Here is a 17,669-nt window from a genome sequence, read left to right on the forward strand (position 1 = left end):
TTTCATTTGTCATGCCATTAACATTTTTACATTTTACAGCAAATTAAATTTTTTCCGATACAGTTCGAGGGGTTTCCCATGATCCAGCCCCTCAGTTCAGCTTGGTGGGGGGACCTTACACAGTGGTCTTTCCCCATTGAGCCTTTGCTGCGGCTGCCCCAAGCTTTTGTGCGTCCCTCAGCACGTAGTCCTGGACCTTGGAATGTGCCAGTCTGTAACATTCGGTCGTGGACAACTCTTTGCGCTGGAAGACCAGCAAGTTTCGGGCAGACCAAAGGGCGTCTTTCACCGAATTGATAGTCCTCCAGCAGCAGTTGATGTTTGTCTCGGTGTGCGTCCCTGGGAACAGCCCGTAGAGCACAGACTCCTGTGTTACAGAGCTGCTTGGGATGAACCTCGACAAAAACCACTGCATCTCTTTCCACACCTGCTTTGCAAAGACACATTCCAGGAGGAGGTGGGCAACCGTCTCTTCCCCACCACAGCCACTGCGGGGGCATTGCGCGGAGGGGGCGAGACTTCGGGCGTGCAGTAAGGATCTGACGGGGAGGGCCCTTATCACCACCAGCCAAGCTACATCTTGGTGCTTGTTTGAAAGTTCTGGTGATGAGGCATTCCGCCAAATGACTTTGACGGTCTGCTCGGGGAACCATCCGAAAGGATCCACAGTCTCCTTTTCCCGTAGGGCCTTGAGGGCATTCTGTGCAGACCACTGCCTGATGGATCGGTGGTCAAAGGTGTTTTCCCACAGAAACTGCTCCACGAAGGATAGGTGGTACGGCACAGTCCAACTGCATGGAGCGTTCTGCGGCCATGTGACCAGGTCCATCCTTCGCAACACCGGGGACAGATAGAACCTCAGCACGTAGTGACACTTGGAGTTTGCGTACTGGAGGTCTACACACAGCTTGATGCAGCCGCACACGAAGGTGGTCATCAGGATGAGGGCCATGTTGGGTACGTTTTTCCCGCCGTTATCCAGAGGTTTGAACATCGTGTCCCTCTGGACCCGGTCCATTTTAGATCCCCAGATGAAGCGGAAAATGGCTCGGGTGACCGCCACAGCACAGGAATGGGGTATGGGCCAGACCTGCGCCACGTACAGCAACAACGTGAGCACCTCGCACCTGATGACCAGGTTCTTACCCACAATGAGGAGAGATCGCTGCCGCCACATGCTCAACTTTTGTTGTACCTTGGCTACTCGCTCCTCCCAGGTTTTTGTGCACGCCCCGGCCCTTCCGAACCATATCCCTAGCACCTTCAGGTAGTCTGACCTGACGGTGAAGGGGACAAAGGATCGGTCAGCCCAGTTCCCAAAGAACATGGCCTCGCTCTTGCCGTGGTTAACTTTGGCTCCCGAGGCCAGTTCGAACTGGTCACAGATGCTCATCAGTCTGCGCACAGACAGCGGTTCCGAGCAGAAGACGGTAACGTCATTCATGTACAGGGAGGTTTTAACCTGAGTGCCTCCGCTGCCTGGGATTGTCACCCCTCTGATGCTCGCATCCTTCCTAATAGACTCAGCAAAGGGTTCAATACAGCAAACAAACAAGACCGGGGAGAGAGGACAGCCCTGTCTGACTCCAGATTGGATCGGGAAACTTTCCGATTCACACCCATTGATTGAGACTGCACTACTGATGTTTGAGTAGGGCAGTTTGATCCAATTGCAGATTCCCTCCCCAAACCCCATTTTGGAAAGCACGTCCACCATGTAGGTGTGCGATATCCTGTCAAAAGCCTTCTCCTGGTCCAGGCTGATGAGGCAGATGTCCACCCTCCTGTCCCGTACATAGGCGATCGTATCCCTGAGTAGCGCGAGACTATCAGAGATCTTCCTGCCGGGTACAGTGCAGGTCTGATCAGGGTGAATCACCGACTCCAGAGCAGACTTGACTCGACTGGCTATGACTTTGGACAGAATCTTGTAGTCAACATTAAGCAGTGAGATGGGCCGCCAATTTCTGATTTCTGCCCTCTCCCCCATCTGCTTGTAAATGAGGGTGATCATGCCTTTCCTCATGGATTCTGACATGCTGCCGGCCAGGAGCATACTCTTGTATACTTCCAGCAGGTCCGGGCCAACCCAGTCCCACAGGGCCGAGTACAACTCAACCGGTAAGCCATCGCTTCCGGGAGTTTTACTCGTCTCGAAGGACTCGACGGTCTTTGTCAGCTCGTCCAGAGTTAGCGGCTTGTCCAGTCTCTCCCTCCTGCTGTCATCTAAGACCTCTGTGATAGATGACAGGAAGGATTGGGAGGCTCTGCTGTCTGTGGGCTTTGCGTCATACAGCCCAGCATCAAAGGATTTGCTGATCCTTAGTATGTCAGACTGCGAAGACGTTACCGAGCCATCTTCTTCCTTCAGGCTGCTGATCACAGAGCTCTCTCTGTGTACCTTTTGGAAGAAGTAATGCGAGCACGTCTCATCCTGCTCGATGGAGCGGACTCTGGACCGGAAGATGATCTTGGAGGCCTCCGTGGCAAAGAGTGAGGCCTGCTGGCTCTTCACCTCTTGGAGGTCCTCCTTGACCTCGACCCCCATTGACTGCAACCGGAGCAGACTTTTCTGGAGTCGGGACATTTCCCTCTGTCTCTCTCTCGCCCTCTGAACACTTTTGTGGATGAAGAACCTCTTGATGTTCTCCTTGATTGCTTCCCACCAGTGAACTGGAGACTCGAAGAGGAGTTCCACGGTCCTCCAACCTTTGTAATCCCTTTGAGTTCCTCAACGTTCTCTGGGGTTAGCAGTGTAGCATTGAGTTTCCACGTCCCTCTGCCAACCTGCTGGTCATCCTGTAAGTGACAGTCGGCCAGTAAGAGGCAGTGGTCGGAGAAGAACACCAGCTTGACGTCGGTGGATCCGACCGTGACAGCACGGGACACAAACAGGAAGTCAATCCTGGAACGGGCAGACCCGTCCGATCTTGACCATGTGTATCTGCGCTGCGCTCCGTCTGCAGGTTTGCTGAAGACGTCGTGCAGTTTGGCATCTTTAACTGTTTCTATTAGGAATCTGGACGTAGCGTCCAGTTTGCTGTCGTCACTGCCGGATCGTCCAGCCGCATCAATGATGCAGTTGCAGTCACCGCCTAGGATGACCGGCCTGGACATCGCCAGCAGCAGTAGGAGCTGCTGGAAGATGGTCAGCCGCTCGCTGTGTTGTACCGGGGCGTACACGTTGATCAACCGGAGCGGAGCGTTGTTGTACATTACGTCTGCTACGAGGAGGCGACCGCCCACCACCTCCTTAACTTCGGAGATGGCGAAGTTACTTCCCCGCAGCAGAATACCCAGGCCGGAGGAACGGCAATCATTACCCCCCAACCAGATCGATGGCCCGTGGGACCACCCTCGCGACCACTGCCTGTAGGTGCTGAGGTGTGGTATTCCACACTCCTGCAGAAACAGTAGGACGGCTTTGACCTTGGCGAGGTAATCCAAGGTTGGAACACATCGCGTAGTAGATTTAATGCTATGCACATAACACACATTTAAATGCTCTCAGTCTACTTCCCACCAGGAACATTAGCATTTATGCATGAGGCTTTCAACTGAGTTGAGCAGGTACCTCATCCACTGTTTAGTGTTGGTTGCATATGCAGAAAACTATTAATAAGTCTTTGACAAATCTACAACTCTTACTAAGTGTATGAAAGAAGATCTGCACAAAGTATTCAAATCTATTACTGATTACTAGAATACTGAGGGAGGCAAGGGAAGAAATTGCTGGGGCCTTGACAGAAATCTTTGCATCCTCATTGGCTACAGGTGAGGTCCCAGAGGACTGGAGAATAGCCAATGTTGTTCCTTTGTTTAAGAAGGGTGGTAAGGATAATCCAGGAAATTATAGGCCGGTGAGCCTTACATCAGTGGTAGGGAAATTATTGGAGAGGATTCTTCGGGACAGGATTTACTCCCATTTGGAAACAAACAAACTTATTAGCGAGAGACAGCATGGTTTTGTGAAGGGGAGGTCGTGTCTTACTAATTTGATTGAGTTTTTTGAGGAAGTGATGAAGATGATTGATGAGGGAAGGGCAGTGGATGTTGTCTATATGGACTTTAGTAAAGCCTTTCACAAGGTCCCGCATGGCAGACTGGTGCAAAAGGTGAAGTCACACGGGATCAGAGGTGAGCTGGCAAGATGGATACAGAACTGGCTCAGTCACAGAAGACAGAGGGTAACAGTGGATGGGTGTTTTTCTGAATGGAGGGATGTGACTAGTGGTGTTCCGCAGGGATCAGTGCTGGGACCTTTGCTGTTTGTAGTATATATAAATGATTTGGAGGAAAATGTAGCTGGTCTGATTAGTAAGTTTGCAGACGACACAAAGGTTGGTGGAGTTGCGGATAATGATGAGGATTGTCAGAGGATACAGCAGGATATAGATCGGTTGGAGACTTGGGCGGAGAATTGGCAGATGGAGTTTAATCCGGACAAATGTGAGGTAATGCATTTTGGAAGTTCTAATGCAGGTGGGAGGTATACAGTAAATGGCATAACCCTTAGGAGTATTGAGAGGCAGAGAGATCTGGACGTACAGGTCCACAGGTCACTGAAAGTGGATAAGGTAGTCAAGAAGGCATACGGCATGCTTGCCTTCATCGGTCGGGGCATAGAGTATAAAAATTGGCAAGTCATGTTGCAGCTGTACAGAACCTTAGTTAGGCCACACTTAGAATATTGCGTGCAATTCTGGTCGCCACATTACCAGAAGGACGTGGAGGCTTTGGATGGGTACAGAAGAGGTTTACCAGGATGTTGCCTGGTCTGGAGGGCATTAGCTATGAGGAGAGGTTGGAAAAACTCGGATTGTTTTCACTGGAACGACGGAGGTGGAGGGGCGACATGATAGAGGTTTACAAAGTTATGAGCGGCATGGACAGAGTGGATAGTCAGAAGCTTTTTCCCAGTGTGGAAGAGTCAGTTACTAGGGGACATAGGTTTAAGGTGCAAGGGGCAAAGTTTAGAAGGGATGTGCGAGGCAAGTTTTTTACACAGAGGGTGGTGAGTGCCTGGAACTTGCTGCCAGGGGAGGTGGTGGAAGCAGATACAATAGTGACGTTTAAGAGACATCTTGACAAATATATGAATAGGAAGGGAATAGAGGGATACGGTCCCCGGAAGTGCAGAAGGTGTTAGTTTAGGTAGGCCTCAAGATCGGCGCAGGCTTGGAGGGTCGAATGGCCTGTTCCTGTGCTGTACTGTTCTTTGTTCTTTGTTCTTATTAGTAGCTTAGGTCAGGTGGAAATAATATTAATGAGCAGAGAGAACTTGTTGAAATGTATTGTACATTTATTGTTTTTCTGAGGTTGAAGTTAAGGCATTCGGATGGAAATGTCTTGACAGTGACATCCAAGAGGAGTTTGCTCATTCAGACTGAAGTGCGAGAAACACTGTGTTTTATTTCATAAACAACATGGCCTACAGTTTCTGCTCGATTGTGCTAGTTGTTTCAGCGCCAGTCTCCCCAATATCAGTATAACCGACACAAAAGATCATGGAATTTTAAGTGCGAAATGCATTCAGTGTAAATCATGTTTCTGTGATCTTTTGCACTAGTTTTAAAACATCTTGCTAAAAGTCGGCCCCACCCACAAAACTGGCCACATACCATTGGGGTTTCCACGAATTGCACTCATTGGCAGGCCTTTGAGGAGGCTCTAAAAATTAAATGAGAACTTTTCAGTACAAGGTATGTTTTTAAAAGGTTTTTTTTATTTGCTAAGGAACTTACTGCACTCCAAGCTAACTAGAAGATAGTTCTGTATTTTTTTTTAAATAAAAGACTTGCATTTATGTAGCACCTTTCATGACCTCAGGACATCCAAAGAGCTTTACAACCAATGAAGTACTTTTGAAGTGTATTCACTGTTATAATGTAGGAAACACGGCCGCCAACCGCATACAGCAAGCTCCTACAAATAGCAAGGTGATAACGACCAGACAATCTGTTTTTGTGTTGTTGATTGAGAGATAAATACTGGCCAGGGCACCAGGGATAACTTCCTTACTCTTCTTCCAAATAGTGCCTTGGGATCTTTTATATCCTACTGAGAGAGTAGATGGGGCCACAGTTTCACATCTCATTCAAAAGAGAACACTCCATCAGTAATGTGCTGGAGTGCCAGACTAGATTTTTGAATTCAGTTTTTGGAGAGAGACTTGAACCCACAGCCTTCTGACTCAAAGGCAGTGTGTTATTCACTGAGCCACAGCTAACAGCAAAAACAGCTCTTTTCAGTAATTTAAAATCAGGTTACTCACATGCGGTGGCTGGATAACGGTTTAAAATGCTTATTTTTTCTGATAAACCCACTTTCAGCTATAAATCATTAAGCTACCACTCCTAAATATGTCAAGGAATATTTTAAAGTTTTTTTCTTAAAGTTAAACTTTAAAATGCTGTCCAATTGCACTGATTCATGGCAGATTTTGCATTTGGTGATATGCAAATGAGTTTGAGGGGAGGTGGGGGGGGACTTTTCAAAATGAGTGCAATTTGTGCCAGACCCAGAATTGCCAATTGTGCCTAAATAGGAAACTCTACCACATTGCACTGAAACAATGTAGATGCGATCTTTCGGGCAGGTCTACCTTCTCGAGATAATTGTGTTGATGCACCAAATGCAGTTACTGAGAAACACACAACCTATAAGCCAAAAAAAAATTTCAGCTAAACCAGATCAACCGGCCTTGTCTGAGTTACATTTAGCCAACTATGACAAACTGATAAATAGTACTCTCACATTGTAGCCAATAAAGGCCACTTATTATGATTTTCTTGGGAAAATGGATGGGTTTATTTATTCAGAGATACAGCACTGAAACAGGCCCTTCGGCCCACCAAGTCTGTGCCGACCATCACCCACCCATTTATACTAATCCTGGAGTAATCCCATATTCCTACCACATCCCCACTTTCCCTCAATTCCCCTACCACCTACCTATAGAAGTTCCCCCCCCCCCCACCAGAGTTTCCACTCAAACTCATTTGCATATCACCAAATGCAAATTTTATAATGGCCAATTTACCTGCAAGTCTTTGGCTGTGGGAGGAAACTGGAGCACCTGGCGCAAGCCCACACGGTCACAGGGAGAACTTGCAAACTCTGCACAGACAGTACCCAGAATTGAACCCAGGTCGCTGGAGCTGTGAGGCTGCGATGCTAACCACTGCGCCGCCCTTTTGTACCAGTTTGTATAAGGTGTTTCCCCAAAAATTGATAGGAATCCGATAGAATAAAAATTTGACTTATTCAGTCACCATTAATCAGTTGCCCTGCCAATAGCCGATTCAAGGCTTATATTCTAATGACAGCCCAATGGTTTAATCAATATTAAAAATAAAATCTCAATATTTTAAATATTAAATGAGTAAAGCCTTATTAAATGCCTTGGGACATTTTACTACTTTAAAGGTGCTATATAAATACAAAATGTTGTTATTATTACAGCCTTATTCTAGTGCACTTGTCTGAAAGGACTACCTATGGTATTTATTTTTAAGTACAGCATGGTGGGACTGAATCTGGCAAAGGTGCTGTTTATTTCAGTACTCAGAACATGCAGCTAAAATACTGGTTTCAACCAGAGGCCAACCACCTCATGGGAAAAGTACAAAAAGTACTTCTAAGTTTTTTTTAATATATTGCAGAAATGATTATGTCTTTCAATAAAAACTAGAGAATAAAGTCATAGAGTTCTCTTCCGGAGTTTGCTCATAAAAATTTAAAACAGGCCCCCCTAGTGGATCAGTACTTAATCCAATAAGTATTAAGCTATAAAAACCAAGAAGATACCAGGTTGAACCATTGATCTGTAATCTCAGCTGGGCTGGCAGTACTGGTGCTACATTTCACTTTGTTGCTGAAGGGTGGTGCTGGGGATGATGGGGGGTGATGGGGGAGTGCAGGAGGGGAGATCGAGCAGCATTGCTCCTGATCATTATTCAGTGACAATGATGCCGCCAATGAAATAGCCCACTAACACCATCAAGAATCACACTTGAATAAATATTGACTTTCTGCCCGTGGAATTGTACTCCAGTTAGGAGTCAATGCAGGAGGAAAGAAAATAAAATTAGTGGATAAACTATAAAACAATTAAAAATGTAGCATTTCTGCACAGTTATTGCTTGAAATATTCAGCATTGATTATTATTACCAGTACTGCCAGCCCAGCTGAGGTTACAGATCAATGATTAAACCTGGTATCTTTTTGATTTTCATAGCTTAATACTTATTGGATTAAGTACTGAACCACTAGGGAGGCCCGTTTTAAACCTTTGTGAGCAAACTCCAGAAGAGAACTCTATGGCTTTATTCTCTAGTTTTTATTGAAAGAAGGGCATTTTCTTATTAAGAGAGGGTGTAGCCATGTGACCTCCTCAATGAGATGCAATGGCGCAGCATTTTGATGCACCACTTCAAAGCCTTGGGACCTAGATTCAATATGCTGGTTAAGCACCTTACCACAGAGAAAAGTGATAAGTTGGTGGGGTGTCATTCCTGTGCCAACCTCTGAGTGCACTGAGGTGATAGAGGATGTTCTGATATGTCCAGTTGGGTATAATTGGTGCTAAGGGGGGGGGGGGTCAGAGGGAAAGCAGACAGATTTTACCCCATGCCCACCCCAAGAACAGCTATGGGTGCAGGTTTGTCTTCCACCAGCAGGATAACAGGAGTAACGTAACACATCTGAAGGAAAAATATTACATCCATCTTAGAGAAATCACCATAATTAAATATTAAGGAAACAAAAGTGGAAAAATACAAAGATTATCTTGAGCTTTGTTTCTAGTGAATGTTACTCTAAACACAATAGCTCCAAGGTGACCCACCTCTTTCCATGCATAATATCTTTCTGCTTTGATGATCATATCCACAATAATGATGTGGTTGACTCTTGCTGCCACTCCCAGTGGAGTTTTACCTTGCTGCAGAACAAGAAATTGGAAGATGTAATATTTATTTCAGTATATTGTACTTCCTGGACTCCAGATTATTAACATTATTATATTTAGCATCAGCACAAATATATTTGCTACATTTCTGCTCAAATTAGTAGTAAATAACCATCTCAAATACTCTTGTCACTTAAATATGAAAGTGATAACTACTATAATTATAAATATCTCTTCTCAGTACTGGGGGAATCTAATTTATCATTTCTAAAAGTAACATGGTCACATCTTCCACAGAGTTAAATGTAAAAATAGCCTGATATATAACATGGGTAAATGTGTGATATAAAATATGCATATAAAAACACAAGTGTATGTAATCTATACATATCTCCCTGTTAGTTTGTATGCATTTAAAAATCTTTCATTAATAATACAAGATGTAAATGTCTGGGTATCATGGTGGATTCATATATTGTCCTTTCAGATCTGAGGTTGAATTGAACCTGGATTGATGGGACACAGCTCTCCACTGCTGCCTCTGAGGTTCTTTGTGGCTTGAGTTTGGGGCAATCCCTTTGATATGAATGACGGCTAACCATAGCAGCAATTCAGCATAAATTACAGCTAACTAGCAATCTCACTCAGTGAGGTGATCAGGATGGCATGTGCTACATGCTTTATGCTGACACATTCCATAAAGTACATCCATCCAAAATACATGATCCACCTGAACTTTAAACAACATTTTGTATTCTCGTTATTTTTCCACTCATGTCAAATTGTTCCTTGCATCAGTAAAAGCAAACCATTCCAAAACTGTCCTATCTGCATCTGCATAAATTCCTCCTCCCATTTGGAGAAGACAAACTTGTTGTAATGGAATTTCCTAAAATGTGTCAGTGGAAAAGAACAAATTACTCTATTCACTCCTCTAATTATTATTAGCTGCATGTTTAACATATCCTTAATGAAATGTCCTCCACCTTCTGTTTTGATGCCAAATCTGTATCCTTGTGCACTCTTTGGAATCAGGAATGTATCCATCTCTCTTTAAGTGCACCAATTTCCTCTGTGCCACTATTTTGAGAGTTACTATCTCCTTAATTGATGCTTCACATTCTATTTGCTCAGCTAGTTATCATTTGATAGAAATTGCAAAGAGAACACTACTGTATGAAAATTTAGCATATTTGTCACAATTTTAATGCAGCAATAATCTGTTTCAAACAAATGAATTACCACGCACATAAAATAGCACAGAAAGGAATTTGGTATAAACACTTTAATTGTTCATACCATTGCCCTACCCTTGCATCTCCAAGGTTTGGCACAGGTATAGACTGAGAGAAAAAGATATCCACAGGACATGAAGGTCCGCTACTATTGTAACTAGGACAGAGGAATTCTTGTCAATGAAGGTTATCTTTGGAGAACATGAAGCACTAAATGGATGGGATAGAATCCATAGAGGACAGACTGAATATGGTACAAGGAAGGAGTGCATCTGATGCTCCATGTTCTTATGTTTTCTTCTCTTGGCTTTGTGTAAACAATTGGTCATTATTACCTTGGTATGTCCTTTGCTTTCCAATTACATTGCTTGACTTTGATGGAAGTTTCACATCATAAAGAAGACTGCTCTCAGCTGTTTGTGAAAGATGTTGCTCTCACAAAAAAGGGTGTCTGCTAATTTAGAGTGGTAGATGACCTCTATGCTCTAAGTGATCAGGCAAAGATGATCAGCCACGAGAAGGATATTTACATAGACATACACAGACATTACTACATGGAAACAGGCCATTCAGCCCAAGCAATCCGTGTTACATTTACCCTTCAAACTAGCAAACAATCCTCATAACATTGACCCACCCTGACTCCATATCACTTTCTCCCATTTTCCTTAATTCACTTATCCAATCTAATCTTGAATGTTGGCATTCTTGCTGCCACAATAACTAAGTGAATTCTACAGCCTCATAATACACTGTGTAAACAAGTTTCCCTTGCTCTTGTTACAAAAGTGCTTCCATTTTAAAAAATATTTCATTTTTTGAGGAATTGTCCTAAAACTGAAAAGATTCCATGGATGTGTTTTTGTAAACAACAGAGCCCTTGGTGACCTGGGGAAAAATGTTTACAGAGAAGCCACATGTCAAGGTGTATGGAGGTCAGGACGTTGACCCTTTGTTTGGGGTTTGGACATTGTTTTAAGTTTACTTGGGTGTGAACTGTTTGAAGACAGTTGGTGTTTTTTTCTGCCCAGGAAAAGGAAACCACCCAGCTCACCTCTTTCTCTACCTCTGAACAAATTCTGCAAAGATCCAGTATGGGAGAGCTAAAATCCCTGGTGCTGCATAGCTCCTGAGAAGCTGGAAAAAATCCTGCGATTTAAGTGTGCGCTGCCAGAAAACTCTGATGCTACATTTCTCCTGGAAAGACTACTAGAATAATTCTCAACATCTCCAGAACGGACTGCATCTGAAACGATCCCAGTGACCTGCCTCCTGGATGCCAGACCAAAAAAGAGACAACTGACTTCCTTCTACCGATTAGGCACACTACAGCCTGCCGGACTGAACATTGAGTTCAATAATTTCAGAGCATGACAGCCCCCCATTTTACCTTCATTTTTAGTTATTTTTTCTTTTTTACACTTTTTTACAATCTTTTTTTTTTGCATTTATTTCATTTCATCTTAGTTTGTTCAGTTTGCTTACCCACTGTTTTTTTTCAGGTTTGCACTTGCTGCTGTTCAATATTCAGTCCGTTAACACCTAATCTGTACTAATGCTTTGTCTTTCAACACACCATTAACATATTGTTTGCCTTTGCTCCATGACCTTTTAGTCAGCTATGTGGCCTTGTCCAATCTACACCTTCTCCTTTGTTATCTCTTGCCCCACCCCCACCTCACTTGTTTATAACCTGTGACTTTACTAATATTTGTCAGTCCGAAGAACGGTCACTGACCCGAAACGTTAACTCTGCTTCTCTTTCCACAGATGCTGCCAGACCTGCTGAGTGGTTCCAGCATTTCTTGTTTTTATCTGACTTCCTTCCATGTCTTCTCTTTATTTGTCAAGAATTAGCATGAATTTGGCCAAAGTAGTCTTTTTTGTCTTTTTTTTTGTAACAGACCTCTGCAGAGAGAATTTCTGTATTTTTTCCAGTGTGTGTGTAATTGGGGAATTTAAAAAGGGAATTTTCATATTTCAATCTGTGTGTTAATTCGTTGCTTCGTTACTGGTTAAGTCTTGTTCTATAATAAACTGATAATCTTGTTTATTAAAGAAACCTGGTTGGTGTATTTTATTCTAAGATAAAGAGTAGAGTATATATTGACCGTATCGGTAACTGGGTAAACATTTAAATATATGTTGTGACCTGTGGAGAAGTGAAACTAGAGAAATACAGTGCACTCCTCCCGTCTCAGTCATAACAGCCTTCATCACTGAGCATTCCTACTTCCAAACTTATGATCGAGGAACAGTCATTGATGAAGCAGCTGAAGATGGTTGGGCCTAGGACACTACCCTGAGGAACTCCTGCAGCGATGTCCTGGGGCTGAGATGATTGGCCGTCAACAACCACAACCATCTTCCTTTGTGCTAGGTATGACTCCAACCAGTGGAGAGTTTGTCCCCTGATTCATATTGACTTCAATTTTGCAAGGATTCCTTGATGTCACACTTGGTTAAATGCTGCCTTGAAGCCAAGAGCAGTCACCCTCACCTCACCTCTTGAATTCAGCTATTTTGTCCATGTTTGGACCAAGGCTCTAATGAGGTCTGGAGTCAAGTGGTCCTGGCAGAACCCAAACTGAGCATCGGTAAACAGGTTACAACTAAATGCCCCTTGATACGACACCTGCCATCAGCTTGCTGATGATTGAGAGTAGACTGATGGTGGGGGTAATTGGCCTGATTGAATTTGTCCTGCTTTTTGTGGACAGTACATACCTGAGCAATTTTCCACACTGTCAGGTAGATGCCGGTGTTGTAGATGTACTGGAACAGCTTGGCTAGGGGTGCAGTTAGTTCTGGAGCACAGGTCTTCAGTACTACAGCTAGGATGTTGTTAGAGCCTTTGCTGTATCCAGTGCCTTTAGCTATTTCTTGATATCAAGTGGAATGAATTGAATTGGCTGAAGACTAGCATCTGTGATGCTGGGGACCGCAGGAGGAGGCAGAGATGGATCGTCTGCAAAACGTGTAACGCAATCAAATTCGGGCAGCCAAGTCTTGCCAGTGCTACCTGGCCAATCAAAACCAGGCATGATTTGACCAAAAAGATCCAGCAAGCCTTGCAAGGAAGCCTCACATCAGAGGCGAAGACATTCTGTGATCAGCACAGTGTGTATTCTGTGGAGACAAGCAAACAATCAACCTGGTGATCGTGGCACAGGTTGTTGCCCGCAGGATAAATCTGCTGATAAGCAAAAGTATGAGGTCCATCAACACACTGTTCATGTCAAGACTTGCAGGCACCTATTCCAATGATACGATAAACAAAAAGGAATTGAGAACTATGGGGTGGAGGGTTCAAAACTGCAAAGAATACTCAGCACTGCCACATCAAAGGAACTGTGGTACTCAGAGGAGGAAGTGGGTGGTGTCTCAAAGCAGATAAACGATGCGTATCTGACTAATTAGCACCCGTCTTGCTTGAAAGGAACATTCCAGTACCCCCCACTTTAGGTACAAAACCTGGAGCATAAGAACGATCAGTGCTAACCCGTTTGGTCGATAGGAAGAGGAACAAGAAGCAGCAGCTTGATCAATTGACTGACACATTCAGCTATGGACCGATCACCTGTTGTGTGATTGTAAGTAAAAGGAACTTTCAGCCACAATATTGTAAGGTACTCACCTTATGTCTGAATACTAAAATTCGAACAATAAATTGAATTTAGAAACTATCTAGATGGTCAATTTCATAATCCTAGAGTAAAAAAAACTTGTAAAAGATCTGGGCATTGATTTACCTTACAGTCCACTCAGCACCTCTAGCTGAAGATGGTTGCAAATGCTTCAGCTTGTCTTTTGCACTGACGTACTGGGCTCCTCCATCAATGAGGATGGGGATGTTTATGGAGCCAATGGGACATGGTATTTCAAAAGGATGGTGGCAATGCACTCACATTATGTGCTGCCCACCATTGCCATTCCTGGCTCCGGATGTCCGCCTTGCGAAGGTTCAAACCCAATGCTTATCAGATATCTATTGAGCAACTTGTGACTATCCATCCTCCTTTGGGTTGATGTTGGATCAAATGGTGCATCCAATATGAAGATGGGAACTGAATCAAACCTTTGTGCCAGACTCAGTGAACCCATATCTGAGTCAGGCAGGTCCACAGTTCTTCAGAGTGCCACTGATGAGTTATCAGCTAGCCTCTACTCATTAATAGACCCAGGAGTGGCAGACCTGCCTTCCCCTGCAGTTCCAGATAATGCTGCAAGCCAGTTGTCGAATGGAAAGGATGGTTTTAACTGGGAAAGTAATGAGAAACTGATCAGTTGGTTAGCTGCACAGATTTAATAGATGAAACTCTAGCAATACACCTGGGCACACATTGGGGTCCTCAAACCTTTAGTTCTTGCCAACCAGCAGCTAAGGTCTCTGGAAATAGGTAAGTGGTATATGTCACTATAAGAGGAAGTGTGTTCATTCCATATTGGACAAACAAAAACTCTACATATGTGGCTACACTGTAGTTTGGTTTGTAGACTCTGAAATATGGTGATGAGTTCCCACAATTCACAGAATTGTTACAGTGCAAAAGGATGCCATTCGGCCCATCGTGTCTGCACCAGCTCTCCTAATGAGCATTTCACCTTCAAACACTTGCTTCCAAAAAATTGCTTTAGTGACTTAAAAATTTGGATCATTTTGCTTTTACCCCATTCAAATGACAATGTATTAACCTCGCTCAGTCTTCACAGCTCATTGATTTCAGATCCAGTAGTATCTTTACTGTCTTTCTTTGAATCCATTCCAATATCTCAATGTAATTCAATAAGTGTATTTATGTGTGGTCCGCTTATGTTTTAGCTTCTCTGTGGATGTATACTCTAAGGATCCGCTTATATCCCCCAGCATAGCAGCTGCTGCCATACACTGTCCAAACAGCTTTCATCTTTAAACAAGAAAACCCCAAATCTTTCCCTGCTGAATCCTCTGCAGTATTTGCTCCTTTTAAAAGCTAGTCAAAAGATTTCTGACAAAAATAAACTAATAAAAATTTCCCCAGGGTTGAGGTTTGACACAACATCTAAAGCAGCTTCAACATTTACTTACTGCATACATGCCATTTAGTCAAGTGTTTGACCTTCCCACAAGTCAGCTGCACCTGCTAAATCCACGCTACTGTCTATTTTAACTTTGACCAATTAAACTGTGAATACAGCCTGTGTTGAAATGTAATGTATGTACCTCACTTCAATATCCCACACACTATCCAACAAATCACACAGAATCCAGGCAACAAACCTTGTCCTTTTGTTTTAAGTCAGTTTCGGCTTTCAGGAGCAGTTCCACCAAGTCAATTCGTCCGAGCTCAGCTGCCAAATGCAATGGATTCTGGTTTCTCTGGAGTGCAACAAATAATTAATTTGTCTTAAGAATATATAAATTATTCCCAACGGCACCACACCAAGTTTGCTACTTATTATTCCAAGAAGAGAGAATCTAACCATCTCCCCTTGATGTTCAATGGCATTACCATCACTGAATCCCCCACCATCAACATCCTGGGGGTTACCATTGGCCAGAAACTGAACTGGACCAGCCACATAAATACCGTGGCTAAAAGAGCAGGTCAGAAGCTGGGAATTCTTCGGTGAGTAGCTCACCTCTGTCTCCCCAAAACTGTCCACCATCTACAAGGCACAAGTCAGGAGTGTGATGGAATACTCTCCACTTGCCTGGATGGGTCCAGTTCCAACAACACTCAAGAAGCTCAACACCATCCAGGACAAAACAACCCACTTGATTGGCACCCCATCCACCATCTTCAACATTCACTCCCTCCACCACTGGCGCACAATGGCTGCAGTGTGTATCATATACATGATGCACTGCAGCAACTCACCAAACCTCCTTCGACAGTGCCTTCCAAACATATGTCTCCTACCACCTAGAGGGACAAGGGCAGCAGGCACATGGGAACACCATGCAAGTTCCCCTCCAAGTCACACACCATCCTGACTTGGAACTATATCGCCATTCCTTCACTGTTGCTGGGTCAAAATCCTGGAACACCCTCCCGAACAGTGCTGTGGCTGTACCTACACCAGACAGACTGCAGCAGTTCAAGAAGGAGGCTCACCACCACCTTCTCAAGGACAATTAGGGATGGGTAATAAATGCTGGCCTTGCCAGCGATGCTCATATCCCATGAAAGCATTTTTAAAAAATTCTCTTTGCTCTGCTGGTAACCTAAAACCCCCCACAAACTTGGGCACAAAACAGATCTGAAGTGTACACTGCTTAATCTGCTCTGAACCCACCTGGAATTGTGGGTATTAGCTTAAGCCTAGTGCACCCCAGATGCAGGCCAGCCTTCCAGTAGGGCCTTAGGCCTGGAAATGGGGATGGGAGTACAAGCCTACGTGGCGGCAGTGATAATTGTCATTGAATGCACAGCATCCAGAAGGATCCCAGTCCTCGAAATGTTCCTGCTGATCAATTTGAGCAGCGTTGGAATCAAGGGCTGAACAACAGCTGCTCACTTCCCTTCCCAATGGGTACTGCCCTGTAGGGAGGGAGAATAATGAGGCAGGAGCTACTTTAGATCCCTCTGGCAGAACCTCCTAAAAGCCAGGGTAACTCAAAGTGAGTGAAGGCTCAGCATCAGCAGTCTCTAACCTGCCTTGCATCCTGGAGTTGAGCATTCTCTCAAATCAGAGGAAAATCAGCCCTTTTCTAATCTATTCCTCAGCAACTCTGACGTGTAGGCTGGGATTTTACGGGCAGCCGAGGCGGTGTCGGAGGTGAGGGGGAGGGCAGGCTCGGAGTATCACGATGAGTGGGGGGAGCAACAGGGCGGAGTGCCCGTTGCCTCCCTGTTACACAGTGATCTTCCCAGGGGCAGGATAGGCTGACGACGGCCTTCCCGCCCAGAGGCCAACTGAAGCCCTTATGTGGCCTATTAAAGGCCAATTAAGGGCCTCTTCCCTTAATACCAGCGGCAGCGGGATGGGCCTCCAACACAAGGGGAGGACACCTTGTAAAACGAGGTGCCCTCCCTGCGGGCTTGGTGGGGGGGCTGTGTCTCTCCTTCTTGGAACCACAGAGGGTCCCCACTGAGAATAACTTTACCCCATGGGACCTCCCTCCCACTGGACTGAATGAGAAACCCCCATCATCCCTCGCTGGAAGCTTCCAGACTGGCCCCAGTGACTCCACCTCACCTACTTGTGTTCCAGGGTTCTGTTGCTGGGCCTGGGTCTGATGTCTCTACAGTACGGGCAGTGGCCACCACTCCCAGTGGTGCTGCCGATACTGCTGAGCTGCCGGCCCTGTGATTGGCTGGCAGCTCCTGGAGGCGGGATCCCTGTCCCTTTAAAGTCTTTAAAGGGAGGGTTTCTCACCTCCTGATTCTTTTGTTTTAAAAAGACCGGAGGATCGCACCGGGGGCGGGGCGGGGGGGCAGGGGATGGTGGTGGGTCTTGCAGAGGCAGGGCTCCCCCCACCTGTTCGGTCCAACGCCAGGAGCTCCGCCTCCAGCACAAAGTCCAGCCCATACTCTTA

The 17,669-nt window shown here is 44.9% G+C and overlaps 1 protein-coding gene across 1 annotated transcript in view; it reads right to left on the reverse strand.

Moving 5' to 3' along the window:
* The window catches only part of LOC137368791 (ankyrin repeat and death domain-containing protein 1A-like), a 90,574-nt gene that overhangs the window by 24,319 nt on the left and 48,586 nt on the right, over positions 1 to 17,669 (reverse strand). The window contains exons 11-12 of the mRNA XM_068028996.1: positions 15,408 to 15,506; positions 8,850 to 8,945 (exon numbers count right to left, since the gene is read on the reverse strand). Of these exons, the coding sequence (XP_067885097.1) occupies positions 8,850 to 8,945; positions 15,408 to 15,506 (195 nt within the window). The remainder of the gene's footprint in view (positions 1 to 8,849; positions 8,946 to 15,407; positions 15,507 to 17,669) is intronic.

The sequence above is a fragment of the Heterodontus francisci genome, chromosome 4 (assembly GCF_036365525.1).
Source record: "Heterodontus francisci isolate sHetFra1 chromosome 4, sHetFra1.hap1, whole genome shotgun sequence".
NCBI classification, from domain to species: Eukaryota; Metazoa; Chordata; class Chondrichthyes; order Heterodontiformes; family Heterodontidae; genus Heterodontus; species Heterodontus francisci.